We start from the raw sequence: 26,084 nt of genomic DNA on the forward strand, positions 1-26,084 counted from the left end.
GGTCCCGCCAAGTAAACCATGGACAAAAACGGAAAAAAAGACAAATTAGGTAGCCTTTGAAAATAATGTAAATTAGATATAGAACTATTAAACTGGGTGATAACGCTAAAAGAATTGAAATATTCTAAGTAGGGAGTAAGGCAATGGCACCCCACTTCAGTACTCTTGCCTGAAAAATCCCATGGACGGAGGAGCCTGGTTGGCTGCAGTCCATGGGGTCGCGAAGAGTCAGACACGACTGAGCGACTTCACTTTGACTTTTCACTTTCATGCATTGGAGAAGGAAATGGCAACTCACTCCAGTACTCTTGCCTGGAGAATCCCAGGGACAGGGGAGCCTGGTGGGCTGCCATCTATGGGGTCGCACAGAGTCGGACACTGAAGCGACTTAGCAGCAGCAGCAAGTAGGGAGTTAGATTTGTCTTTTACAAAGATCAGCCACTCCCAGGGAGGGACTAAAATCAGTCATGGAAAGTTCAAATAGTGATGGGATAAGTAAATCCAAGACCTCTCCCTGGCAGCCAAAAAATTTTGAACTGCCTGAAGGGACATACTAAAGACAAAACTGCTTAGAGTCAGCCTGGTTTTAATCCAAATTTCTCTGCTTACTCTCCCAGCGATGTACCTACTACCTCCCTACTTAATACTTGTTGTAAAATGGGAGTATTTGAAACTATGCAGTCTGCCTCAATTCTGAGCTTTTACCCACCCTGCTTTCCCGCTATTGGATTGTGAGGTTTAAAAAAGTTAGTTCTTGTGAAAGTGCTTAAAACTGTGCCTAGGTACCTAGCAAAAGCTATTTTCTCTCTCTCCTTCCCACCCAACTCTTTGTATTCAAACACATATAATCTCAGAAAACATGTTGCACCAATGATGACCTTTCTGATTTCAGTTAATCTTCACAATAGCCTACAAAATGTATTGTATTACTATGCATTGTATTATTATCCCCATTGGAAAATAAATGCAAAAAAGCAAAGTGACTGTCTGAGGAGGCCTTACAAATAGCTGTGAAAAGAAGAGAAGTGAAAAGCAAAAGAGAAAAGAAAGGATATAAGCATCTGAATGCAGAGTTCCAAAGAATAGCAAGGAGAGATAAGAAAGCCTTCCTCAATGATCAATGCAAAGAAATTGCATTGAGGAAAACAATAGAATGGAAAAGACTAGAGATCTCTTCAAGAAAATTAGAGATACCAAGAGAACATTTCATGCAAAGATGGGCCCGATAAAGGACAGAAATGGTATGGACCTAACAGAAGCAGAAGATATTAAGAAGAGGTGGCAAGAATACACAGAAGAACTGTACAAAAAAGATCTTCATGACCCAGATGACAATGGTGTGATCACTCACCTAGAGCCAGACATCCTGGAATGTGAAGTCAAGTGGGCCTTAGAAAGCATCACTAAAAACAAAGCTAGTGGAGGTGATGGAATTCCAGTTGAGCTATTTCAAATCCTGAATGATGCTGTGAAAGTGCTGCACTCAATATGCCAGCAAATTTGGAAAACTCAGCAATGGCCACAAGACTGGAAAAGGTCAGTTTTCATTCCAATCCCAAAGAAAGGCAATGCCAAAGAATGCTCAAACTACTGCACAATTGTACTCATCTCACACGCTAGTAAAGTAATGCTCAAAATTCTCCAAGCCAGGCTTCAGCAATACATGAACCATGAAATTCCAGATGTTCCAGCTGGTTTTAGAAAAGGCAGAGGAACCAGAGATCAAATTGCCAACATCTGCTGGATCATTGAGAAAGCAAGAGAATTCCAGAAAAATATCTATTTCTACTTTATTGACTATGCCAAAGCCTTTGACTGTGTGGATCACAATAAACTGTGGAAAATTCTGAGAGAGATGGGAATACCAGACCATGTGACCTGCCTCTTGAGAAACTTGTATGCAGGTCAGGAAGCAACAGTTAGAACTGGACATGGAACAACAGCCTGGTTCCAAATAGGAAAAGGAGTACGTCAAGGCTGTATATTGTCACCCTGCTTATTTAACTTCTATGCAGAGTACATCATGAGAAACGCTGGGCTGGAAGAAGCACAAGCTGGAATCAAGATTGCTGGGAGAAATATCAATCACCTCAGATATGCAGATGACACCACCCTTATGGCAGAAAGTGAAGAGGAACTAAAAAGCCTCTTGATGAAAGTGAAAGAGGAGAGTGAAAAAGTTGGCTTAAAGCTCAACAGTCAGAGAATGAAGATCATGGCATCTGGTCCCATCACTTTGTGGGAAATAGATGGGGAAGCAGTGGAAACAGTGTCAGACTTTATTTTTTGGGGCACCAAAATCACTGCAGATGGTGATTGCAGCCATGAAATTAAAAGACGCTTACTCCTTGGAAGGAAAGTTATGACCAACCTAGATAGCATATTCAAAAGCAGAGACATTACTTTGCCAACAAAGGTCCATCTAGTCAAGGCTATGGTTTTTCCAGTAGTCATGTATGGATGTGAGAGTTGGACTGTGAAAAAGCTGAGCACCAAAGAATTGACGCTTTTGAACTGTGGTGTTGAAAAAGACTCTTGAGACTCCCTTGGACTGCAAGGAGATCTAACCAGTCCATTCTGAAGGAGGTCAGCCCTGGCATTTCTTTGGAAGGAATGATGCTAAAGCTGAAACTCCAGTACTTTGGCCACCTGATGCGAAGAGTTAACTCATTGGAAAAGACTCTGATGCTGGGAGGGATTGGGGGCAGGAGGAGAACGGGATGACAGAGGATGAGATGGCTGGATGGCATCACCGACTTGATGGTCATGAGTCTGAGTGAACTCCGGGAGTTGGTGATGGACAGGGAGGCCTGGCGTGCTGCAGTTCATGGTGTCGCAAAGAATCGGACACTACTGAGCAACTTAAGTGAACTGAACTGAACTGTATCAGAGTAACTTAAGCTCCAAAGAGAGAAGAGCAAAAATAGACACACAGGAAGAACCATAAGGAGAATGAAAATGTACATATAGCTGTTCTCTGTTACATTCTTGGAGTTCTGTACATTATGGTATATGGCTGCCTCCCTTCTCTGTTCTCATTTCTCTTTCTACGAAAACTAATAAATAAAAATCAATTACTGCTTACATGACGATTCCTTCTTAGCTCAGAAATCACTCTGAAACTTCAGGCAGGGGACTTCCCTGGTGGTCCCGTGGTTAAGACTTCACCTTCCCGTGCAAGGGGTGTGGGTTCTTTCCTGGTTGGGGAGCTAAGATTCCCCCGTACCTCACAGCCAACAAAACGAAACATGATTTTTGGTAGAAATCAACACAATGCTGTAAAGCAATTATCCTTAAATTAAAAATAAATTTAATTTAAAGAGTATTTAAAAAGTCAACAATGATAGATCCCTTCTCAATATTCTTTATACAAACATCCAAAAACACAGTAAAAATTTTTTTAAAAAGCCTAAACATAAAACAGAAGCAATTATTTTAACAAGTTCAATACTTTTAAGATTTTTCTTTTAAATCTTAAACTCCCGTCAGAATAAGGTACTACCTAAAACACTGCTGTGTGCTTAGTCAGTTGTGTCTGACTCTCTGAGACCCCCATGGACTGTAGCCTGCCTAATCACCCTAGGCATCTTAAATTATGCATGCCTAGATAGAAATGTGTCATTTCTCCCTACTTGGATAGTGTCCGCCTTTTGCCCCTAAATGTGTCTTGCTCGTGTATTCTTTCTCAGTGATTAGTGCCCAGGCAGGAAATTTGGATTTCATCTTACATTCCTTCCTGTCCATGTTACATCTCATTAGACATCAGGTGCTATTGGTGTTTGAATTAGAATCCAGTCCTGCTGATTTTGTATTTAAAAATTCTTCTGCCCTCCCCATTTCTACTGCCCTAATTCAGTTCATTTCACTTACTTGGTCTCCAGGCCTCCATGGTGAGCTTTCTCACCGAGATAGCTAGCTGAGAATGTCCCTTTCCTATTCTTTCATTGGTGCCCATAGAGACACTGTCAATTTCTTAACAAAGCTCTTCTAAACCTGATCTAAGCCTGTGTCCCTAGCTCCTAGCAGTTTCCCCTAACTCTATGTAACACTTAGCCAAATCAAACTATTCATGGTTTCTGAAAGCAAGTAGCTTGTCTGCCTTCTTGCTTTTGCTACTCCTTTGGCTGTATCCTGCCCTCTTTTCCTCTGGATAAACTTATCTTTCTTCAAGAATGTTTTCTCAAAAATCTCCCCTAGGGACTTCCCTGGCAGTCCAGTAGTTAAGGCTTTGCCTTCCATTGCAGGGTGCAGGGGGTTCAGTCCCTGGTCAGGGAACTAAGATCCCACATGCCTTGAGGCCAAAAAAACAAAACACAAAAACAGAAACAATATTGTAACAAACTCAGTAAAGACTTAAAAGTACTCTCCTGGTGTCCCAGTGGTTAAGAATCTGCCTGCCCATACAAGGTTCAATCCTTGGTCTGGGAAGATTCCACATGCCTCGGGGCAACTAAGCATGTGCACCACATCGACTGAGCCTGTGGTCTAAAGCCTGAGAGCCACAGCTATGGAAGTCCAAACACTCCAGAGCCCCACTAAGCAACAAGAGAAGCCACGGCAATGAGAAGTCCAAGCACCACAAGGAAGAGTAACCCCACTCTCTGCAATTAGAGAAAGCCCATACATAACAAAGCAGCCCCCTAGCAAAATAATGAAAAACTTAAAAAATGGTCCACATCAAAAAAAGAAAACTCTTCCCTCACCTATTCAGGCACTTAGGCCCTATTTCAGTGATCCCAGAGTATTTGCTCAGACTCCAGTATAGAGTTGATCGCAACATAACACAATTGTTTTCTTCTTCTTGTAAGCTTTGTGAGGATAGATTTGTTTTTCTCTATTTATATACTCACAAAACTAGAAAGTCTAAAGCAGAATGTCTCCATTTATTTTTTGCTGAATGACATTAAATGTGAAAGCTTAAGAGCCATTATGAAAATTTCTTAAAGCACAATCACTAACTTGGAAAGAGAATTCTTTCATGTTTTCATTTCATAATCACTTTCTAATTTTTTTTCATGTTTGAAAACTTTAAGTATGTTACAAACTGCACATATTTAAAATATACAAGGAATTAATTCCCTGGTGGTATAGTGGTTAGGACTCTGCACTGTCACTGCTGAGGGACTGGGTTCAATCCCTGGTCAGGGAACTAAGATCCCACAAGCTGGGTGGCCAAAAAAATAAATAAGTACAATTTGATTAATTTTGACAGATATATGATCACCACCACTACTACAATCAAGATACTGACCAATTCCATCCCTCTCAAAAGTTTTCTTCCTTCAGAATCATCTTTCTCTCCACTCCCATCTATAGATAATCATTGATCTGCTGTCACTAGAAATATAAACAGAGTAGGTACTCTTTTTGTTGTTGTTTTACTAGGCCATTTGTTGATGACCTATTAAGTGCCAATTACTATTCAGAGGGTAAAACCACAGTTCAAGTGTTGGATAAATGCTAGCAGTTATCTGACAGGGCCATCTGTTCTCCTCCACTGCATCCATAGGGGTCCAGGCCCCTACCAGCATTGTAGCTATACTCATACCAGCCCCACCAGGGAGGAGCACTACAGGTCATGAGTGATTATATTCCAGGAAGGAGGCCATTTCTTTCCCATTGCTCTACTAAAGAGGAAGGTCAGGGTCAAGCTTTCTTGCACCATTTTTGTAAGAACAGCCTAGAGGTAAATGTTAACATGATCAAATCCCTCAACTAGCAGCCTCCCCAAAAGGACAAGATGGTTATAGGAGGTAAAGATGTCCATTTCATTCAGCAAGAAGTCAAGTAAGGAAGAGTGGGGCTAACTTCGGTGCCTCGTAAGAAGAGAGATCCTTAGTCCAAAGCCAGGGAATGATGGGCTTGAGGTGGGTGCGCATTGGCAGGTGGGAACAGGGGGGATGCTTGGGATCTACAAGCCCCTTGCAAAGTTATTTGTAAGAGTCTGCATAAAAATTTGTATACATCTCTCTCCTAAAAGGAGAATCATGACGTTTATAAGCTTTTCAAAGTTCATGCCCCTTAAAGATTAACCACTTTTTAAGATGATTAGGAAAGAGGGGAGAAGGGAAAGGGGCTTGGCTTTTTCCATTCACAGCAGCCTTCCTGCTAGGGCTCAGAGCTGTTACAAACAATACCCTCTCACATCCACTCTCCACCCCAGTGTGGCCTCCAGCCACAATATCCCAGAAAATAGACACAGAGGGACCTCGGGGATAAAGGTCTTTATTCAACAAAGTTATCTCACTCAGTAACAAAAGAAGGTCTGGATTCCCCTAAAGGTCTGGAGCAGTGTCCACCCCTGGCAGCAGGAAGCATGACCTGCTGACATATCAGCTGCAGCTCAGAGCCTCTGGTGGCCACTTAGAGGTCATAGTTGGGGTTCTTTCGAAGGATAACAAAACCTTCTAGAATAGGGGTGACGGGAAGAAACTCCTCAGTGGCCAATTCTGCCCGCTCCCCGTGAGCCAACAACACTGGGGTTGTGTGCGTCTGGAACCCTGTGATGGTCTTAGGCTTGCCGGCCTGGCCCACCACATCCACTGCCTGTAGGGTGAGAAAACTGAGATGAAAGAGTCTTGATAGGAGTGCAACAGCAACCCAGTGCCCATCCCAGTTTCAGAGAAATGGCATATATGCATTCTACAAGTTCTGGAGTACAGCCTGGGCCCTCCCCTCTGCTCAGCCCCTCACCTGGCCCACACGGACAGACACCGGCAGTGGCCGCAGCTCCTCATCGAATGTGACCAGCATTCGGGGCTGCATGGCAGCCACCAGTCCATATAATACATAGTGTGACTTGCCTAGGATGACTGAGGGAAGCACATAGGACAAATACAGTTAAAGGCATCAGAGCAGGTCTGGCCTAAATCTTGGGACCCCACTCCAGCCCTGATTCTTTAACCCCTCAGCTGTACAGCTGAACTCACAGCCCTCCCCACAGACACCCTACTACAAACTGGAGATGCCACCACCTGACTCTGCCTAAAGCCCACAGACTCGATAATCACTTTTTCCCTCAGGGCAGAAAATGGGCTCGGTTCATCTTCAAAAGAAATCTCTTTGGTTAAGATCAAAAATGTGAGAGATGGGAGTCTCATGAGGCCCAAAGAACCTCAGAAACCCAGAGGAGTACACAGTTAACTCGGGTCTTGTTCCTAAATTACCAAGGAGGCCCTGGTTAGGGGTGGAAAGAGGGCACTCTGTGCCACCAGGTAAGATTCCCAACAGGAACTCACTGTTGCGAACATCCAGGAAAGAGACAAGCACAGTGAGCAGCCCAGCCACAGCCACTTGACTCATAAGCTGCCGGTCACTGTGGTAGGGGCAGAGGGTGAGTGTGCCTTTCCCTAAATGTGTCAGGCCCTGGGGGAAAAATTATACAGAGAGAAGTGAGGGTGGGGAAGTCACGTCTAAGGAGAAATCACCTAACTCAGCCACACAAATCTCACAACGCATTCACATCCTCCTTTCCAGGCCAAATTTAAGGTTCCCTTCACACAGCGTCATGTCTCCCTTCCATCACACAGACACTTCCCCTGGCACACTCACTCTAAGGAGAACAGTTCTACTCTTTACCTGCGCCAAGCGCACCATGAAGAGGTTATTGGGGTCCTTGGCATGATACTGGGCTAACTGGCGAAGCATCGCAGCCAGACGGGCATTATTGGTACCTGGAAATATTAAGTGTTACAGAGGCTTGAAAAAAGGGCTTCAACCCTTCCCCCAAGATGCCTAAGATTTCTTTCTGACCAATACTTACCACTGCCCACCATGCCCATGGCAAAGATGGAGTTATAGGACACTTCTGGGTCAGCATCATGAGAGAATTTGCTTAGGGTATCCAGGATGTTGAGTCGTGGATTTGAAACAGAGATCAAGGCCAGTGCTAAAGGCACAGCCCTTCGGAGTGTAGGCTCCCCATATCTCAGCTGGTGATAAAATAACAAGAGTGTCACAGAAAGCAGAAAGAACAAGCTCAGTTACAAGAACAGACAGATGGGTAGATGGGGCCTTAACTTTTGTAGCAAGGGTGCAGCAGAAAGACCATTTCCCAACTGAGAAAACCCATCAGGGAAATCTCCTGGGGGAATTCTAGGCATCAAAACCAATACATTTCAATCTTCATGTGATACTCACCAGGTGGCCAAAGGTTCGTAGTGCCATCTCTGCACCAATCTCCTCCCCCATGGCAATAAGGGCGATCCCCAATACAGCCACTCCCTGCAAAAGAAGAGCCAGCAAAGCCCAGTAAGCTCATGGAACAGAAAACTCACCCCTGACTCAAGCCATCTAAGAAAAAGCTGTCCTATGGGGCACACCCTGACCCCTCATGCAGGAACCCTGTCTCGTGCTATTTCAACACTCAGCAATGCCCAGAGAGGCTCTAAAACAAACCCAAATCCATATTATCTTTTCCCAGAGCCTCCCTGGAGTGTGCTCAGCTGCCCACAGAACCTGATGTGCTCCCATGTCAGCAGGGGCTTCCTTCTTGTCCTTGTCCTTTTTTTCCTTCTTGTCCTTGTCTTCCTCTTTTTCCTTGGAGTCAAAGTGCTCACTGCAAATGTGGAGTAGCTGCTGCACCTTCAGTACATTCCCAGAGCCTGGGGCAGGGTGGTCAGGCAAAGAAAGGGAAGAGATGAGAAGGCACCAAGGAAAAGCTTCCTCTAGGAACACAAGCTAAAGAATCTAAGGCGATTCAGGATGACTAAGAAAGGAGGCCCAAGAAAGAAGTGACACGTCCCTGAGGAGGAACAAACACACAGACCTGCATAGGCACACACATCCACAAGTGTGTTGGCGAAACTGCGGAATGGCTCAGACACAACCTCCAGAGCAGCCAGGATGGCCTCGATAGCCTCTCCCTTCCCTAAAGGAGAGGTTCAAGGGGTCAGAGGACAGGTACTCTCTTTCAGCACAGCCTGACTCATAAACTCTCCCTGTTGTATCCAGTTAATACCAGTCTTTTGCCCAAAGAGACATTCTCTCACCCAGATGGTTGAGGCCCAGTCCAAGAGGAAGCCAACGGGCGTAAGTATCCTTGAGCTCAGTCTCTGACTTCTCCATGATGGTCTGAAGGATGGTGGAAGTGACATCGCCATTGCAGGAGCCCACTGCTATCATTCCACAGGCCAGAGCTGTCACACCTGCCACCTAGAAATGGGAAAATCAATACTTAGCATTACTAAATATCAAGTTATCAAACATTAAGTACTAAGTTATCAAATATTAAGTAAGTTGTTAAAATAGTTGTTCACCTATCTTGATTCAAGATAGCCAACTCAGAGTCCACTGAAACCACATTAGGTAACAACCCCCTTCTGATGACAGGCCAAAATGACAAGAGCATCAAGCAGCCACTACGCCAACTCCTTTGCATACTATTAACATTTAATCTTCACAAAAACCCCATGAAACAGGTTCTACTGTTATTCCTTATATTGACAAGAAAAAGGATGCCTAAGGAGATTGAGTCACAAGTCCAAGATCACACTACTTGTAAGCCAAGGTGGCAGGATTTGAACTGAGGTCTATCTGACTAAAACCTATGCTTTTAGTCATCACACTTTATTTATCCATCACTAAAATGATTCTACACAAGTAAGAAAATTTAAGGTTGGCTAATGACTAAAACAGCATACCCACCCCAAGCTGGGTAAAGTTCCTCCCCACTCTAGTCTGATACTTCCTCATGGATCCCAAGGGCTGGAACTCAATACTAAAACATTAACTCTTTAGCCTCAATGTCCCCTGAGGCTTACAAACCCAATTCCAAGCAATTTCACTGAAATGATACAAATCCCCACTCTCTCCCCTCCCCCACAACACACACACTCTTTTCCCCACTATTTATGAGAGACCGGAAGGACTCAGAATACCTTATCTCCCCTAAATGATCAACCACCACTATTCACCTCCATACTGGACTTGGAATCTCCCATCACAGGTAGCAGCAGGGTGAGAACATCTTCACGATTGGAGCCAGCATAGGCCAAGCCAAGCCTGCAAAAGCCAAAAAGAGACAGTCCCCAACACACACCCGAGAATAAGACAAGGAAGAAACAAAAACAGGACTGGTCATTTCAACAAATAGTCACCAAGAGCCAAACAGGCACAGTGGTAGTCTTTGGCTATACAACGGTGGAAGGGCCCGATTCTGTTTTCACAGAGCTTACAGGCTAAGTACTATCAAAAGGAGAAGCAAGAAGCCTTACCCAAAGATGGAACCAAGTCTCATGGTGTTGCTGTTGTGGAGGACATAGTCTGAGAGCAGTGCCAGGGCAGGGTCACACTCATTCCGGACACCGGAGTTCACAATGCCACAGGCCAGGAGGGCTCCTGACTACAAAACGCAAACAGATTCTTCACCTGGGCTACTCTACCTTCCTCACCACAAAGGATGCCACATGGGCCTCATTATAGCATCTGCCTCAACTGGAGTCAAAAACCGGGCAGACCTACCAGTGAAAAGGAGGCCCCAAGAGGGCCCTAGCACATGGGAGGGGGATGTCTGCATTAGTGGGTTGTGCCTAGACCAACCTTGATATAGTCCTCAGAAGAGTACAGGTATTTGTCAATCTGGGTGAGGCCACCATCCACATCCCACAGCAGAATCATGCCAAGGGACGCAGCTGCACTCAGCATTCCTATACCAGGGAAAATCAGTCAGTCTTCCAGGCTCTACCCTTGAAAACCATTATAAAGAACTCTCCAAAGAACTGCCTTGGGAATCCCTTATAACAACACATGCACCTACAAGGACAAAAAGACTGAACAAAATTACACAGAATAGGAACAGAATTATACCATGGTCCTTGTTCTTATAAAGCCATTTGTTGCCATCATCTGTCAGCAGCTTGTCTTGACCAAAGGCTGCATTCACAAAGCCATTCACAAAAGAGGAGGCCAGATTCATACGGGCAGAGTCCACCTGAGAGCCACTGCCCCCAAACCCTGCAAAGGAGGGGAAAACAATGAAGGTTTAGAGTAGAACAAGAAAGGAACATAGCATGACAGGTGATCCTGAGCTGGCCCCTTAGAATCCTCCATCTGTGGCCCCCAGCAGTGACGTAGGGAGAACCGTGTGGGAATTCTGAGCTCTATAGGACAAGCATATTGGGCCAAGCCAACACTCAATACAAGAAACACAGTTTAAAAAAAAAAAAAAGAAGAAGAAACACAGTTAACAATCCTCCAATCCCCACACACATGGAGATGTCCACTCACTGTTGTTCTCTAGGTGGGTTTTATAGATGTCATCAGGCACCTTGGGCTCCATGATGTCCAGCTGAAGAGAAGTCAGAGGGTCACAACTGCTCCCCTAGTCCTCCCTTAGCCATCCCTTCTGTTATCCCACTGAATGGCAATTCTATCCAAGGAGAGTCTAGTCAGAAGCATCAGGGAGGTAAAATGCCAGGTAGAATCAAAACCAAAAAACCTTGATGGGTAAGGACAAAGAATCTCACCTCTCGAGCTAAAGCCAAGAAGTTGCTGTTGAGCTGCACATTGGACATGATCTCTGTCAGGTCTTCATACTCCTCCACATCTTCGCTCAGCTCCAAAAACACCCCATGCCGGCCCAGCATGAATGCCATTTGTTTCTGTACAACCCTGTGGGAGACAGCCGCCACATCTGCTCAGCCGCCATCCACTAGAATAACCTTTCAAGCCCTAACCAGAAACTACATGTCCCAGCACCTCATGCAAATGTCCCATCCATCAGCTTATCACTTCACCCACTTTTTCCTTTACATACACGTCTTTGCAGGAGGTGAAAATATCTTCTACCAGCTCCATGTCATTGAGCATCAGTGCCAATCTCAGAGCTTCAGGGAAGCGACTGAACTTCCGGAACACACCCAGGGCACATCGCAGTAGGGCAGAGTTTTCAGGTTCAGGCACGTAATTCACACAACTACCAAAGTAAAAATAATAAAGGAATCAGATATTAATTTATCTTGTTTAATTCACTTACCTGATACTGGATGCCTACTATCAGTTCAGTTAAGTCACTCAGTCGTGTCTGACTCTTTGAGACCCTATGGACTGCAGCAAGCCAAGCCTCCCTGTCCATCACCAACTCCCAGAGTTTACTCAAACTTGTGCCCACTGAGTGGTGATACCAGCCAACCATCTCATCCTTGGTTGTCCCCTTCTCCTCCCACCTTCAATCTTTCCCAGCATCAGAGTCTTTTCAAATGAGTCAGCTCTTCACATCAGGTGGCCAAAGTACTGGATGCCTACTATACACCAAATATTACACTAGTTATTGGGACTACTAAGGAGACATGATGTCTCTGTCTTCAAGAAGTTCACAGATGTTAACAAATTAACTACAGCTTAATGTATCTTTGAAGCAGACACTCTTGGAAAATAAAGGAGTCACAATTGACAAAGAAGTACTGGAGAGGGTAGGCCTGCCACCCTTCCCTACCTGGCTCACTTACCTGGTGAGATAGAGGCAGACCTTTGCATAGGCATTCTCATCAATGTCTTTCTCCAGCATATCCACCTGTTCAATTTCCATGAGCAAGTCGCAGGCCTCATGCTCTGCATTGTGGGCCATGTTGTAGGGGACAATCTCCTTTACCAGGGTCAGCAGTGGCTCCCGCTGTGTCTTCTCCGCATCATCCAGCTCCTGCCACTCCTTAGCCACTTCTCCTGCGAGATGCCTATGGACAGGCCCAGACCATTAGAGTAACAGACTTTCACGGGAAGCACTTCCCTGTGGGTCATCAGAGAATTCACTATCTGGAAAACTCGATACACTGGTACTCTACGACAAAACTCAGGACTGTAACTCAGAACCTCTTCAGCTTCCCAAGAAGAAATGGTCTTACCTGACATATTCATGACCCCATGATGCCAATTCCTCCTGGGACCCCACAAGACGATATTTGAGGCACTCACGCTCCCCGCTCATGGTCATGGCCAAAACAGAGATGATGTCAGCAGCAAAACGCTACAAAGAAACCAGTCCTTTGAAGTCAAATTCAGGGTAAGGGGAACGTTACATTATGGAATCAAGATCACTGTCACTATTCCCCAAAGTAAATGTTAATTATATCACCAATCTCATGTTAAAAACTTAAAACATTTTATATTACCTAAGCCTGCTGCAATCTCCCTTTCGAACCAACATGATTGGAGGGTGCTAGCCAGGGGAGAGTAGAGAAAGATGGAGACTAAATTTTATTCCAACTGCAATAGTAAACTATTTAAAAGTTTTAAGCAGAAAAGATTCACACTCTAAAGATCACTATAGCTGCTCTATGAAAGACAAACTGTAGGAGGTCATAGACAAAAGGAAGAGAGTCAGTCAGTTGGGAGGCTGCTGCAGTAGTTCAGGTGAAAACTGAACATTTCTTGGATTAGGGTTGTACCAACAGGCAGAGAAGTTACTGAGTTGGGGATAATATTCTAGAGATAAAACACATGGAATAGGTGCATGGGATGTAAAGAATAGAAAAAAATTAAGGTTAAAGGTATATTGATAAAAATCATGATAATAAAATCCCAAGGTCCAACATAAATGACAAAAACATTATCCCTTCTGAAAACAATCTTCCTATCAACTCACTCTTACGTTGAGTGTTTTGATTATGATGAGTTCTGTTGAACTTGCTCAGGATCTCAGGTCTACTAGGCTTCCTGAGATTCACGATAAGCCCCATGGTCTAGATGAAGAGGAATTCCCAAACTAGGCCTCCACCAGCTTCTGGAACAGTTTTACCTTATTCTCCCCAGGGGCCATGTTCTCATAGATCTCCTTCAGTTTGCCATAGTGCGGACGCAGAAATTTGAGAGGTTTGGGTACTGAAGTCATGGAAGTTGTAGAAGAACGAATCTGCCTCCGCAGTTCCTCCAGGGCTGGTCGGTACAGGGAAGTGTCCTTCTCCTGACCAGGGGATATCAAGGCTCAGATAAAAGAAATCTCATCTCTTAAGTCATAATACAGAGGTGTTTAACAACTCCCCTAGGAAAGTAACTGTGCCTCATCCATCTGGATTGTCCAGCTCCCTGCACACACACACACACACTGCCTGGCACAAAAACAAATGTCCCCAGTTAAGAGTTCAAGAACTGTTTCTCCCATTACACGAAGCCACAAAAATGTTTCATCTCTTTTTACTCCCCTCCCTCACAACATGATGGCAACATGACTCTAAAATACACTCCATCCTTCCCTATACCTCATATAAGAGCTGCTGCCCAAAGTGGAATAAGGCAAGTGAGAAAGATTCCTATATGCACCGGCTCTTGTTAACACTGTGACTCACCCCCAGTCGTTCCACGAGCATCTCCAGTTCATCCTGAAGTTGTTTGTCCTCCTCAGACTGGAGAGTTGGAGGAAGAAGCCCATCAAGAGAAGCAATCTCAAACACATCCTCCTCCCAATCACCCTGGGGCAGGTGGAGAGTGAGCCTGCCTCCTTAGGGGGGACCAGGTGGACAAGGAGAGTGGGAGTGAGAAGACCTGGTGGGAAGGCAACCTGGCTTCTGGGCCAGGCTCTGCTTGAAAGCCGTTCTGAAAAACGGGGGTGACAATTACCAGCCCGAGCCCACCTCACGAGAAGGCGGTGAGGAAGGTGGTGAGGACTGTCAGGGGCCGCGGAGGTGACAGCGCGGAACGGAGAATGGGAGAGGGGGCAGAGAGGCGGGGTGCCGGGAGCCCCGAGGGTCGCCCTATCTGCCCTCTCCCGGGGTCGGCGGGGCCGCTGGGAGTCTAGTCCGAGGCCTGCGCGGCCGCCGTGACTCAGCCCACGGCCGCCTCCTCCGCCAGCTCCCGAGGCCGCGCCTCACCAGCTCCTGCTCTTTGTCCTTGTCCCCGGCATCCCGCCGCTCCTTGCCGCTAGGCTTCTCGTCCCCGCCGCCGGGAGACGTAGCTGGGGGTTGCTGGGGCTGCAGTGGTGCCTTGTCTCTGCCACCCTCCTCCATCTCCACCGCCAATGCGGGCCCGCTGCGCGCGCACCCCCCCGTTTCCCAGGTGTCCTTGCGTGCGTCGTCCACGGCACCTCCTCCCACAAAGCCCGCCTGCGACCGGAAACTCCGCGGCGACCCACCCACCCTCGCAGCCTGGAAGTCTCCGTCCGCGGACCTCGCTCTCCAGAGCCGCGAGAATACTACAATTCCCAGCTTCCCACGCGCCATAGGCGCCCTAGCGGCTCAGACCTGGAGTTTCCCGAACGCTGTTTGGGATTCGGGGGCGCTCGGTGCAGTAGGAGTTGAACTGGCTGTGAGCCGAGGCCGTAGTGTGAGTAGTACCCAGTGACACCCCAGTTAGCTGCGTGGTGGGACAAATGGACGACATTCTTGAAGTACTGGACTGTTGATTGCAGTCTTTGTGAAGTTTGTATAATGTGTCTAGCCCCGTGGCATATTCACCTACTAACATTCCTCTCCTGTTGAAGAAGGAAATGGCAACTCACTCCAGTATTACTGTCTGGAAAATCCCATGGACAGAGGAGGCTGGCGGGCTACCCATGGGGTCGCAAGAGTCGGACACGACTTAGCGACTAAATCATCACCATCACCACCCGTTGAAGAAGAGTGCTGTGATATTACCGTGGGGATGTGGATACCATCTTAAATCCACCTGCGGAGCCAGATGGAGTAGGAAAAAATACATCCAGTCCTACGCCCTAAGGCGAAGTTCTGGAGCTAAAAAACGGAAGAAGATAAGGTCTTTGTCCTCCATGTGTCTTTTGGTCTTCCTCTCCCTGTTATGACTTAGGAGGGATGTGACCAACGCAGTTTATGTCAGGTCTTATTTTAAATGATATATATTGTTATCACAACCTTTTGAGTTTGGTGGGATTGTGCCCATTTTACAGAGAAAAATCATAGTAAGTAATAGAATCAGGAATGAAACTCGCTCTTTCAATCTCCCAAATTCTTGAGTGTTTCAGGCAAATCTCAAAAATTCTTCCCTTAGGCCTCCGTGTATGTATCTGGAAGGTGAGAAAAGAAGTAATTCTGCTCCCCTTCATCTTGTGGGAACACTCACCATTTGGCCTGGAGTCTTATTTTATGGATTCTGAGTCATTTAAAAAAATGCAGAAAGTGTTTGTTTAAAAAAAAAAAAAAACCAGCACAGTTAGCATTGAATGAATGCTGGCTAAATATTTGTATAGATGTTGACGTAAAGGTCTGATGCCCACTTTAAAAGCTGTTGTTCTTTTCCACTCAGTGTTTGAATTCTGGGGATGACCTTCCACTTCCATCACCAGTGACTGCCCCAGCCCTAGTGTGCTGACAGAAATTGGGTGGTGCATAGTGGTAAAGAATCTGACTCCCAGTACAGGATATGCAAGAGACATGGGTTTCACCCCTGGGTTTGGGGAAATCTCCTGGAATAGGAAATATCAACCTACTCCAGTATTCTTGCCTGGAAAATCCCATGGGCAGAGAAGTTGACAGGCTACAATCTACGGGGCCCGCAAAAAGTCAGACACGACTGAGCGACTGAGACATGTGGACACACACACACACATACACACACACACACAGCTATTCTATTTTGTGGCTTCAAGATGTCCATGTTTTGTCATGCTTTCTTCAGTCACTATAGAGATATTTCTCCTAAATCTTTCCTATTTCCATGACTTCTTCTGTCAGATCTCAAATTTAGTCTTTTACACCAATCATATCCCCACCATTACTTTAGAGGAGATGGGGTGATGTTGTGGCATAAAGCACCGGCTGTTAACAGCTGGTGACTCCAGATGAAGAGTATAGGAATGTTTGTTGTACTTTATTTCAACTGTTTTTTCTGTTTAAAATGTTTCAAAATTTAAAATTTGAGGATGAGTAGGAGAACATAAGCTTTAGAGAGGATAGACATGGTATTTAAAACCAAATTCTGGACTTCTTTGGTGGTTCAGTGGTTAAGACTCCATGCTTCAAATGCAGGGGGTGTGGGTTTGATCCCTGGATGGGAAAGTAGACTCCGACATGCCATGTGGCATGGCCTAAAAAATAAGTAAATATTTTTTTAAAAATAATAAAACCATATATGGCTGAGGCCCTTTGCTATCCACCTGAAACTATCTCAACATTGTTGATCAGCTATATTCCAGTATAAAACAAAAAATTAAAAAAAAAAAAGACAGACCCAGTCAGAAGCAAAAAATGGAAAACAATAGGGAACTAGTGCATTAATTATGGTGCATCTATATAATGGAACAGCATACAGCCTTTCACAAAAACATGTACTAACATGGAAATAAGCTGATGACTTAGGTCATTGAATAAAGTATATTGTGAGTTTAAAAAAAAGAACACACACCAAATTCTGCCCTTCACCAGCTGTGATATTTGGGCAAGCTTCCTAACCTCTCTGTTTGGCTTCTTCTATGAAATGTGAGTAATTATCTCCCTCGTAAGTTTTAATGAGAATAAAATAAGAGTATATAAAGTGTCTGGCTAGTTGCCGGACAACTGGAGAAAAAGCAGTTATTATTTTCCAGCTTCCTCGGATTTGCAGGGCTGCCCCTTGCTCCCTACCTCCAAGCACTCAAGCCCCAAACCTCTCTGGCCAAACGCAAATATCCCAGAATTATTCTCAAGGCTTGATGATACATTGATGACCTGCCTCAAGCTTCATCTCAGTCAAATTGCTCTCTCAGAAGCACTCCTTCCTACCATTTGGCCGGACTCCCAGCCTTGTGACCAAATTGCTCTCCAGTCAAGGCCCATCACCTTTCCCTTCGCACCACCTTCCTTCAAATTGCACCCACTGACCAGCCATGCTTCCCCCAAACTTATGGCCTGAGCTGTAGAACTCTACCTCTTCTGGAGGCTCTGAAAATCATTCAACCCAAAGCATCATTTCTGTAACACTAGAAATGCTCCAGACAGGACAAACCATTGCACTGTTTCCACTGGGCTGCTACTTTCTTTGCCTGATTTTTTTCAAAGTCAGATTGCATTGTGGCCCTTCCTACCATTAATTCCCAGGACTGACAGGAGTTGTTACAATCCCCTCTTTTTCATAATGACTGTTACAACTTCCCTTCTTCTGTTACAACCTCTTTATTATGCCCCTTTCCCCTACCTCCTTTTGATCAGCCTAAACATTTTACTATTCCTGAACATGCTCTGCCCCTTTGAGCTGGATCAGCCTTTTCACTTTGCTGTTCCTTCTGTATGGAATACCCTTCACCATTTTTTATTTTAAAAATTTATTCAGTTATTTACTTTCAACTGCACTGGGTCTTCGTTGTGGCACGCAGGCTTAGTTGCCGTGCAGCGTGTGGGATCTTAATTTCCCGACCAGAGGTTGAACCCGTGTCCCCTGCATTGGAATGAAGATTCTTAGCCACTGAACCACCAGTGAAGTCCCCTGCTCATTACTGTTACTGTTTTTAGCTGGCAAGTTTTCCCATCCTCTGTACTCCAGCTCGGTATCACCTGTGTAGGAAGCCTTTCCTGTTCTTTCAGGTTATCAATTTCTTCCCTGTGTTCCTATGTTGCTTGGTACCTACCTCTCCCTCACTCCACTCTGAGCTCTTAGAACAGGAACTGTGTCTTATTCATCTTTGTACACCTGGCACCCAGTCTAATACCTGGCTTGTGGTAGGCCTTGACAAGTATTTGTTAGAGAAGTGAATGACTGAATGGCTTTGCATTCATCTTCAGGTCATCTTTGTATATGATAATGGCCCACTAGGAGTCTCTTTGGAGCCCAGAGCTCAGCACTTGTGAGTCAGGATAGGTCCACTGACACTGTGCTTATTTAATGGGCGACTCTCTTCCAATGTGACATTTCCAGAGTACCTCCAGGTATGAAATTATGTTGTTTGGCATGTCTGTACTGTGCATTGGAATTAGTCCAACATTCATGGGACAGTGTAGGGTATGATGGCCCAGCACCTTAACTAATAACTGCTGTCATGTACCCACTGAAGAGCACCGTCCTTTATTCCTCCTGCTTTAACACATAAGAGCATATGACAGATGGGCATTTGTCAGCTTGGCAGGCTAAGGGTGAAGGTTACATCTGTCACTTGATGTTCACCTTGCCTTGCCTCTGGAACCAAGCACCTGCAGAGTGCTCAACAAACAGTGTTGCCTCACTTATTTTCAACATGTGCTTAGGTTTCCTGTAGCTACCTGGTCGTCATATGTACCTGGCCTGAGTGAGCTGGGTGCCATGGAAATGTACCTGCTGCTAACAGCCTCACTTGGAAGCACGATGAAATTGCCCAAAAGAGATATATATGCTCGAGTCTCAACTCTGTCATGACTTAAGAGGACTAAATTGTGGTGATTAAGAGCATCTGAATTCTAAATTTGACTTTAATGCAGTGTGTCTTAGCTGACATTGGAAGTTATATAATTTTTTTCTTTAGTTTCTCTACTTGTAAGATAGAGACAATGATAGAACCTCCTTGTAAGCTGTGGGAATTTAATGAGGTGATATTTTTAAAGTGTTTAGTCCAGACTTAAGCAAAAAAGAGACTTGGTAAATCAGGGCTTCTGCTTATTATCATTATTTGACATGTTGACCTTTTGCAAATATGGAGTTTTAATGCCACAGTGGCCAGCTGGTCAGTATTCCAAGCTGGTTTTTTTGAAATTAAGTGTCAAGGGAAGGGCAAGGCTTTATGATACCAAGCCTCTCTCCTCCATCATGACACTGACATCATAAATCCCATTCTCTGTGCAACATCCAAACTTCATAAGCCAGTTCTTAATATTTCTTTGGGTTCTAGAACTTGCTAAGCCCATGAAGCCACTTATTGAAACATTAAAGCTGATCTAGGCCTCTGAGATCATCTCATCCAACCCACTTATTTTACAGACTGCCAAGGTTACTGAGATCTGAAGAGGGGATAAATCGTGCCTGGCGTCACAGTTGCAGGTGGCAGAGCTGGAACCAGAACCAGGCTTCCAGATGTGACAGCTCTCCTCTTTCCAGTACACTCTGCTGCCCCTCCTAGAGTTGTGTTCTCAGAGCAGAGATTCAAGCCATGCTTTCCCTTGATATTAAGAGTTCCCAAGCCCACTTTCTCCAAGGAGCCAGCGATTTCCTTCCCTTGGCAGGCAGCCACATATCCAAATCACTTGATAGAGACAGCTCTTTATGGGGACAGTCTGATGTTGGGACACGATACAGCATGCAGGACACGTGACCAGGAACCCATCAATCATTAACAAAGCTTCACTCTTACCCTACCTAATTTAATAAACCCACCTATACTTAAACCTTAGGGGACACTACATTATAAAGAGAATTGAGATTGGACCCTTTCCACTGTTTTACTCTGGTTCTCATTTTACAGATAAAGAAACAGGCTCTTAGAGGTTAGGGGACAGGCTGAAGCTCATATAGCGGTCAGAGTTTCAATTTCAATCAAGGTCTCTGACTGCAGTGAAGTGATTTTGGCTAGATCTGTAAAATGGAAACTGGAGCACGTATAGCATATGTTGCTGTGAGGATCAGATGAGTTCATGAAGGTAAAAGTGCCAACAGAAGAGTCACCTGAGGGAAGGAATCATCTTCATCTTGGCATCACCAGCGCCTGGCACATTATTGGTAACCAATATATTGGGCTGACCAAAAAGTTCATTTGGGTTTTTCTGTAAGATGTCACAAAAAATCCAAACAAACTTTTTGGCTAACCCAATACTTATAAATCTATAAATTTATAAATGAATGAATGAAGAAAGTAATGAGTCTCCTAGCAGAAGTGCCTGGAATACAGAGGTATTCCATGCACGCTCCATTTCCCTCACTTGTTCTGGAGGGTGGCAGGCTCTGTGGCCACCAAACCTGTGGGCTCTGTGCCTGGCACCTGGTAGGGCTTGATGAGTATGTGTAGGTGGGATGAGTGACTCTCAGGAACGCTAAGCCTTTGAGGACATGGAGAAATACATGTCTTCTCATCACAAGCAGAGGCTAGTGCTCCAAGCTGCAGGGAGTAAAGTGCTACCTTGGCTAGGGCTGCCTTCCAGGGCAGGGTAAGGGCCACCCATCTTCCAAGCCGACCCTGGCCAAGTTGTTACCCAGACTCAGTGTCAGGCCCGGCTACATGCGTCCATGGGGGCCACAGCAGACCCTTCCAGCTATAGACCAGCCAGGGGTGGGACATGCCCACCAGTGAGCAGAGAACGTGCTCCACTTGCCAGGCTCAACTTTGTGCCATTCCTCATCCTACCTTTTTGTCTTTTTGGGGTTTCAATTTTCAGTCCCCTGTGTCTGGTGAGTGAATAAATGAGTGCCTAAAGAGTACCTGGCATACAGCAGGTAGTCAATAAATACTGGTGGAATGAGTAAATGAAAACAGGACTGAAGGAAGAGACAGAATGACTGATGTGTGTCTATTTATTGGCACAGGGTCCTCCAGGGCCAAGACCACTCCCTCCCCACCCCCTTTCCTGTAAAAATAGACTCTATCCTTCACTCCTCCTACTCTATCTGCTTTCCTGCTTGGTCCGGGGAGAATCAGTCACCCCCTAACACTTGTAACCCCAAGATGCAGGGCCTAGCATCCCTGACATGTACACGCATCCCCGCTGAGCCCAGGGACCCTGGGAGGCAACAGGAAGGTTTGTGAAGGCTGTTGGACTTCCACTAAGAGCTGAGCACAGGGGGTCCGTCAGAGAGGGCTGGCAGCAGTATTAGGAGCAGTAGCACGAGGAACATGGAATAAGGGTCGCCCCTGGGGGCGGGGCTGAAAGGAGCTCCATCTGTGCCCGAGGGAGCGGTGAGTGAGCCTTGGGGAGATGTGTGGGAGGCACATCTGCTGACCCCTGCGTGGCCAGCAGGCACAACAGGCTCTGTGGCCACCAAACCCACTGAGCTGGGGGCCTAAAGAGGTGGACCCCTTCTTGTGGGAGCTGGTGGCCCTGCCCAGGCCTCCTCCAGGCAGGGTGACACAGAACATCACAGTGAATGGTAGGGACTCTGCTGGAGGCAGGGGCACCTCCAAAGCAGAGGGACGATGTGGTGGCTGAGGAGGGACTAGGACTCATGTCACACCTATGGTGTGGAGGGACAAGACACAGCCCAGCTGACATGTGCCTTCCCTCAACCCGAGAGCAGACAGCCTGGCTGGGCAAGCTACCCCAGGCTCTGGCACCCGAGCTGGCCATTTCTCCCCCGACCCAGGTCTACCACACCTCACAAAGCTGCCCTGAGTTCATGGGGGAGCCGACAGGGCAGCCGAAGTGCCGCAGGAAGTCGCGGGAGTTGGAGAGAGTGCCCAGCACACGGAAGCGGGCAGGGCTGTGGGGGTCGGTCACCAGCCCCTCGTGAGAGCTCTCGGGTGTGCGGACCGAGCACCACACCTGCAGGCCAGGACAGACACGAGGACACAGAGTGTCTAGTGTGGGCGAGGCCCCTGCCCCAGCTGCCGCAGAGCCATCCCAGGGACACAAGGCACCACCACCCCAGCCCCTGAGCTCAGGAGGCCTCGGGACGCAGAAGAGGGCTTAGCCAGCATCGTAGCCCCAAGGCCTTGCTATCAGCACCAAGGGAGGAGAAGGCGCCCGCCCTCTGAAATTCCAAGAAGGCCTTTCAAAGCTGCCTGGACACAGGGCTGCCCAGGATGGACGTGTCTGAGGGGAAGAAGTCCAGCCCCGGAGACTGCCTGCCATAGTGCAAAGTACCTGGAGACCTTGCTGAGTATGCCACTTACTGTCTTCCTGGGTACCCCTGGACGAGCCAGTCTGTCCCCGAGCTGCCTCCTCCACAGCCACCTCACAGAGGCATCATGAAGATCAATCCTGCTCCCTACCCCCTGCCCTTTGAGATCTGCAAAAGCCTCCTGAAACCTCCCTTCTCCAGCCTCCTCATGTGCTTTTGTGGGCCCCACAGGAGGCTGACCGTGAGGCCCTCCCAGACCACTTTCCACACTCCCACTTCAGCCCCATTTCACAGTCCCTTTTCCTGCATGCCCCAGACTTCTAATGACATGCCTGGGAGGTAGCGGGAGAAGGGCAGACCCCTGCCCTTCCAGAAGGACAGTACCTGGGCAAATCCCACAAAGAAGAGCTGGTGGTTGGTGAGTCCCACAGCTGGCAGCTGCTGCTCCTCCCCGTGCTTTCTCAGCCATGCTTTGTAAGCCTGGGGTTGGGAACACAGGTGGCAAGCGTGCTGGGGCCTGCCCTGCCCCTGCCCCCAGAACAGGTGAGCCTTAGCCCGCAGAGGGCCACTCACGTTGTAGGCAGCCTTAAGCCCCCCATTGTCGGCAATGTTCTCCCCCAGCGTCTGGCGCCCGTTGAGCTTCTCCCCGTTGACCCGGTACTGGCTGTACTGCTCCTCCATGCAGGCCGTGTGGCTCCGAAAGGCTGCCAGCGACTCATTCTGCCACCACGGCCGCAGGTTCCCCTCCTTGTCATACTCCCGCCCTGGGGAGAAGGAGCCTTCACATCCTGCTGAGGCCAGAGCTCACCCCTTGGGGGCACCAGCGCCCCCATCGCCTCTCATCCACAGGCCCCTCCCTCTGCGCACCCGCATCCCGTCTAGGGTCCATGGGGCCTGCTCCCAACATCCCAAGGTTTCACAGGAGCCATGAGCAATTCTAGGCTGAAGGACACAACTGCATGGACCTCTACCTTGGTCATCAAAGGCATGTGTCAACTCGTGGCCCATCACCACGCCGATGCCACCAAAGTTCAGGGCCCTGGGAAGTGAGGAATGTTGAGTGAGGGCGTGGTGGAGGGACACCTCGATCTCACCTCCAGCCCTGCTCCCAGCTCACCCGCAGGCCCAGGCCCCAGCACCCAGTCCCTCCTGCCTCAGACACACTTGGGGTGGTTGCAAGCGTAGAAGGGGGCCTGCAGGATGCCAGCAGGGAAGACGATTTCATTCTTGGTTGGAAGGTAGTAGGCGTTCACTGTCTGCGGGGTCATGCTCCACCTGGGGGAGGGAGAAGCTGAGACAGAGCCTGACTCTCCTGATGTCCAGCAGCCTGACCTACATCCTGAGGCAGAACCTGGTGCCTCATTTGGGATCCATCTTGCTATCCCCTTCTGTCTGCTCTGAAAACTTCCCCCACCTCTCCTGCTGTCCCAAGTGTCGGCAGCCCCCATTCTTACTGGTCTCGGCTAGGAGGCTTGCGGAGCTGGTCAGCCATCACCTTAGCAGAGAAGTTGTATAAATTCAACATGTTCTGGAAGAAGGAATCTTCAGACACTTCATACTATGGGAATGGTAAGAAGTAGAAAACAAGCAAGAGAACACATTAGAGAAGGTAATAGTCCCAGTTTGGCTACTAGTTAGCACCTTTCCAAGCCTCAGAACCTTGGACAAGTTATATAACCTCTCTGGGCCTCAGTTTCTTCAGCTGTAAAATGGGTGTAAAATAGCTAACAAATAATAACTTGTCAATATTATTTTGCAGGTACTTTACTTTTTTATATACTGTCTCCTTTGATTATCACAACAATCTTATCAGGTAGGTGCTAACAGGACTCCCTTTTACAGATGAAGAAACTGAGGCCCAGAGAGGTTATATAACTTGTCCAAGGTTACAGTTGGGTAGAAACAGGTTTGACTGCAAAACTCTACTTGTAAACACTGCATTCTGCTGCTGTCCAGCCTGCAGCCTGGCATAGAGCCAGCATTTGCCTCTGAAAGGAACCAACAAGCACCTCTTGCCCTCGCAGTGCTTGAGCCCTATGCCCCACCCCACCTCCACTGAGCTAAGGTTCAGTACTCATAGGCAGGTACTCACCCCATCATAAACATCATCCAGCTCTTTGGGCTCCAGGATGAAGTCCGGGAAACCAATCATATCATAGATGGCATCTGCCTGAAGAGACCAGGTTAAGGATTTCCCTCCCCAGGCCCCCCCCCGAAACTGTATTCTCCATCCTCACCTCAAGATGGCGCCCCAACCCTGGCCACTGCTCACTTTCTCCTTGGCTGCCTGGCGGGTCTTCTCATCCATCCAAACCAACTGTCCCAGAGCCTCCTCAAAGGCGGTCCGGATCTCGCTGATCATCCCCTCTGCCTGGGAGGGAGGGTGCACAAATCGGCCTCCCACACACATTAATGCATCCTTTGTCCCTGTCCACCATGGTGCCCCATCCCTGTCCTTCCAAACTCTTGAAATAAGGCTGAGCCTCCGGAGAGAATGAGAAAGAAACATGATTTGTGAAAGCACTGGGACTGTCATGGTTTTTTCCCTAATGAATCAAAAACACTGATAAGTTAACTGACTTAACATTATAATTTAATATAGTGCTTTGATTTTTATCTGATTATGAAAGGCAGGCATTAATAGCAGAAAACTGGAAAACTGAGAGGAGTCGAGGAAAATAGATCATTTAAAAACCCTATCCCTCAGGGACTTCCCTGGCAGCCTAAGTGGTTAAGACTCTGCACTCTCAATGCAGAGGGCATGGTTTTGATCCCTGGTCTTCCTGTGCTGAAAAAAAAAAAAAAATCCTATCACTCAGAGATAACTCTTTCTAACATTTTAATTACCTATTTCTAATGTCTTTCCCTGATGGGATATTCATATATAATACAGAATTACGTTGTGCAATATATATATATATATATATATATAACCTTTTTTTTCACTTAACAATCATCAGTTTAATGCTGCCGTATAATCCATGCTAGTCACAATTTGTTTTTCCTTTGTGATCTCATGGACACCCGCCAGACTCCTCTGTCCATGGGATTTCTCAGGCAAGAATAATGGGAGTGGATTGCTACTTCCTTCTCCAGGGGATTTTTCTGACCCAGGGATCAAACCTGCATCTCCTGTATTGGCAGGTAGATTCTTTTTTTTTAGATTCTTTATCACTGAGCCACCTGGGAAGCCTTTTTTCTCTTGATGTACATACAGATAGAGGCAGTGAATTTTAACTAAAATGAAGCATAGTGTTGGAAGGACCTTGAAGACTCACAATTTCCTTGCTCCGCCGGTCAAATGTGGCCTTCACAAAGAGGGAGCCCAGAGCAAAGCCAAGAGCGTCATCGGTGTTGGAGATGCAGGTCTGCCACCTCGGTGTGCAGGACTGGAAGGGGAAAAAGCAGGTCCCTAGAGATGGCTCTGCCCTCCAGTCTGAGGGTCTTTCTCTGTCTCTAGGGCCAGCCCCTCTTAGGTCCGCACATCAGAGCCC

The 26,084-nt window shown here is 46.8% G+C and overlaps 2 protein-coding genes across 7 annotated transcripts in view; both read right to left on the bottom strand.

Moving 5' to 3' along the window:
• Positions 1–6,209: 6,209 nt before the first annotated feature.
• PSMD2 (proteasome 26S subunit ubiquitin receptor, non-ATPase 2) lies at positions 6,210–14,951 on the bottom strand. Its single transcript, XM_004003090.5, has 21 exons — positions 14,802–14,951; positions 14,280–14,336; positions 13,733–13,897; positions 12,840–12,961; positions 12,447–12,671; positions 11,756–11,914; positions 11,466–11,610; positions 11,227–11,287; positions 10,807–10,953; positions 10,540–10,646; positions 10,215–10,342; positions 9,915–10,002; positions 8,991–9,153; positions 8,768–8,869; positions 8,458–8,603; positions 8,140–8,223; positions 7,763–7,931; positions 7,579–7,673; positions 7,239–7,365; positions 6,694–6,812; positions 6,210–6,546 (listed from the first exon to the last, which is right to left on the bottom strand). The coding sequence occupies exons 1-21, from the start codon at positions 14,934–14,936 to the stop codon at positions 6,364–6,366; spliced, it is 2,727 nt and encodes a 908-aa protein (XP_004003139.1). The 5' UTR covers positions 14,937–14,951; the 3' UTR covers positions 6,210–6,363.
• Positions 14,952–15,210: 259 nt separating this feature from the next.
• ECE2 (endothelin converting enzyme 2) overlaps positions 15,211–26,084 on the bottom strand; it is a 37,278-nt gene continuing 26,404 nt past the window's right edge. For 5 of the 6 annotated variants that reach the window (XM_004003092.4, XM_060404988.1, XM_042233711.2 and 2 more), the window contains 9 exons: positions 25,869–25,979; positions 24,863–24,961; positions 24,683–24,760; positions 24,045–24,148; positions 23,755–23,865; positions 23,562–23,629; positions 23,164–23,354; positions 22,975–23,070; positions 21,310–22,292 (listed from right to left, as the gene is read on the bottom strand). In XM_004003092.4, the coding sequence (XP_004003141.1) occupies positions 22,116–22,292; positions 22,975–23,070; positions 23,164–23,354; positions 23,562–23,629; positions 23,755–23,865; positions 24,045–24,148; positions 24,683–24,760; positions 24,863–24,961; positions 25,869–25,979 (1,035 nt within the window). In that variant the 3' untranslated portion in view covers positions 21,310–22,115. Of the gene's footprint in view, positions 16,970–21,309; positions 22,293–22,974; positions 23,071–23,163; positions 23,355–23,561; positions 23,630–23,754; positions 23,866–24,044; positions 24,149–24,682; positions 24,761–24,862; positions 24,962–25,868; positions 25,980–26,084 lie in introns of those variants that run through there. The other variant, XM_060404995.1, reaches the window with a different exon arrangement.

The sequence above is a fragment of the Ovis aries genome, chromosome 1, assembly GCF_016772045.2.
Source record: "Ovis aries strain OAR_USU_Benz2616 breed Rambouillet chromosome 1, ARS-UI_Ramb_v3.0, whole genome shotgun sequence".
In the NCBI taxonomy this organism is placed as follows: domain Eukaryota; kingdom Metazoa; phylum Chordata; class Mammalia; order Artiodactyla; family Bovidae; genus Ovis; species Ovis aries.

Coding starts and splice junctions, on each gene's coding strand:
- PSMD2 (XM_004003090.5), bottom strand. CDS start 14,936: ATGGAGGAGGGTGGCAGAGACAAGGCACCACTGCAGCCCCAGCAACCC. Junction 13,898..14,279: donor TGCTCGTGGAACGACTGGGG/GTGAGTCACAGT, acceptor TCCCCTGGTCAG/GAGAAGGACACTTCCCTGTA. Junction 8,604..8,767: donor GGATGTGTGTGCCTATGCAG/GTCTGTGTGTTT, acceptor ACCCTGCCCCAG/GCTCTGGGAATGTACTGAAG.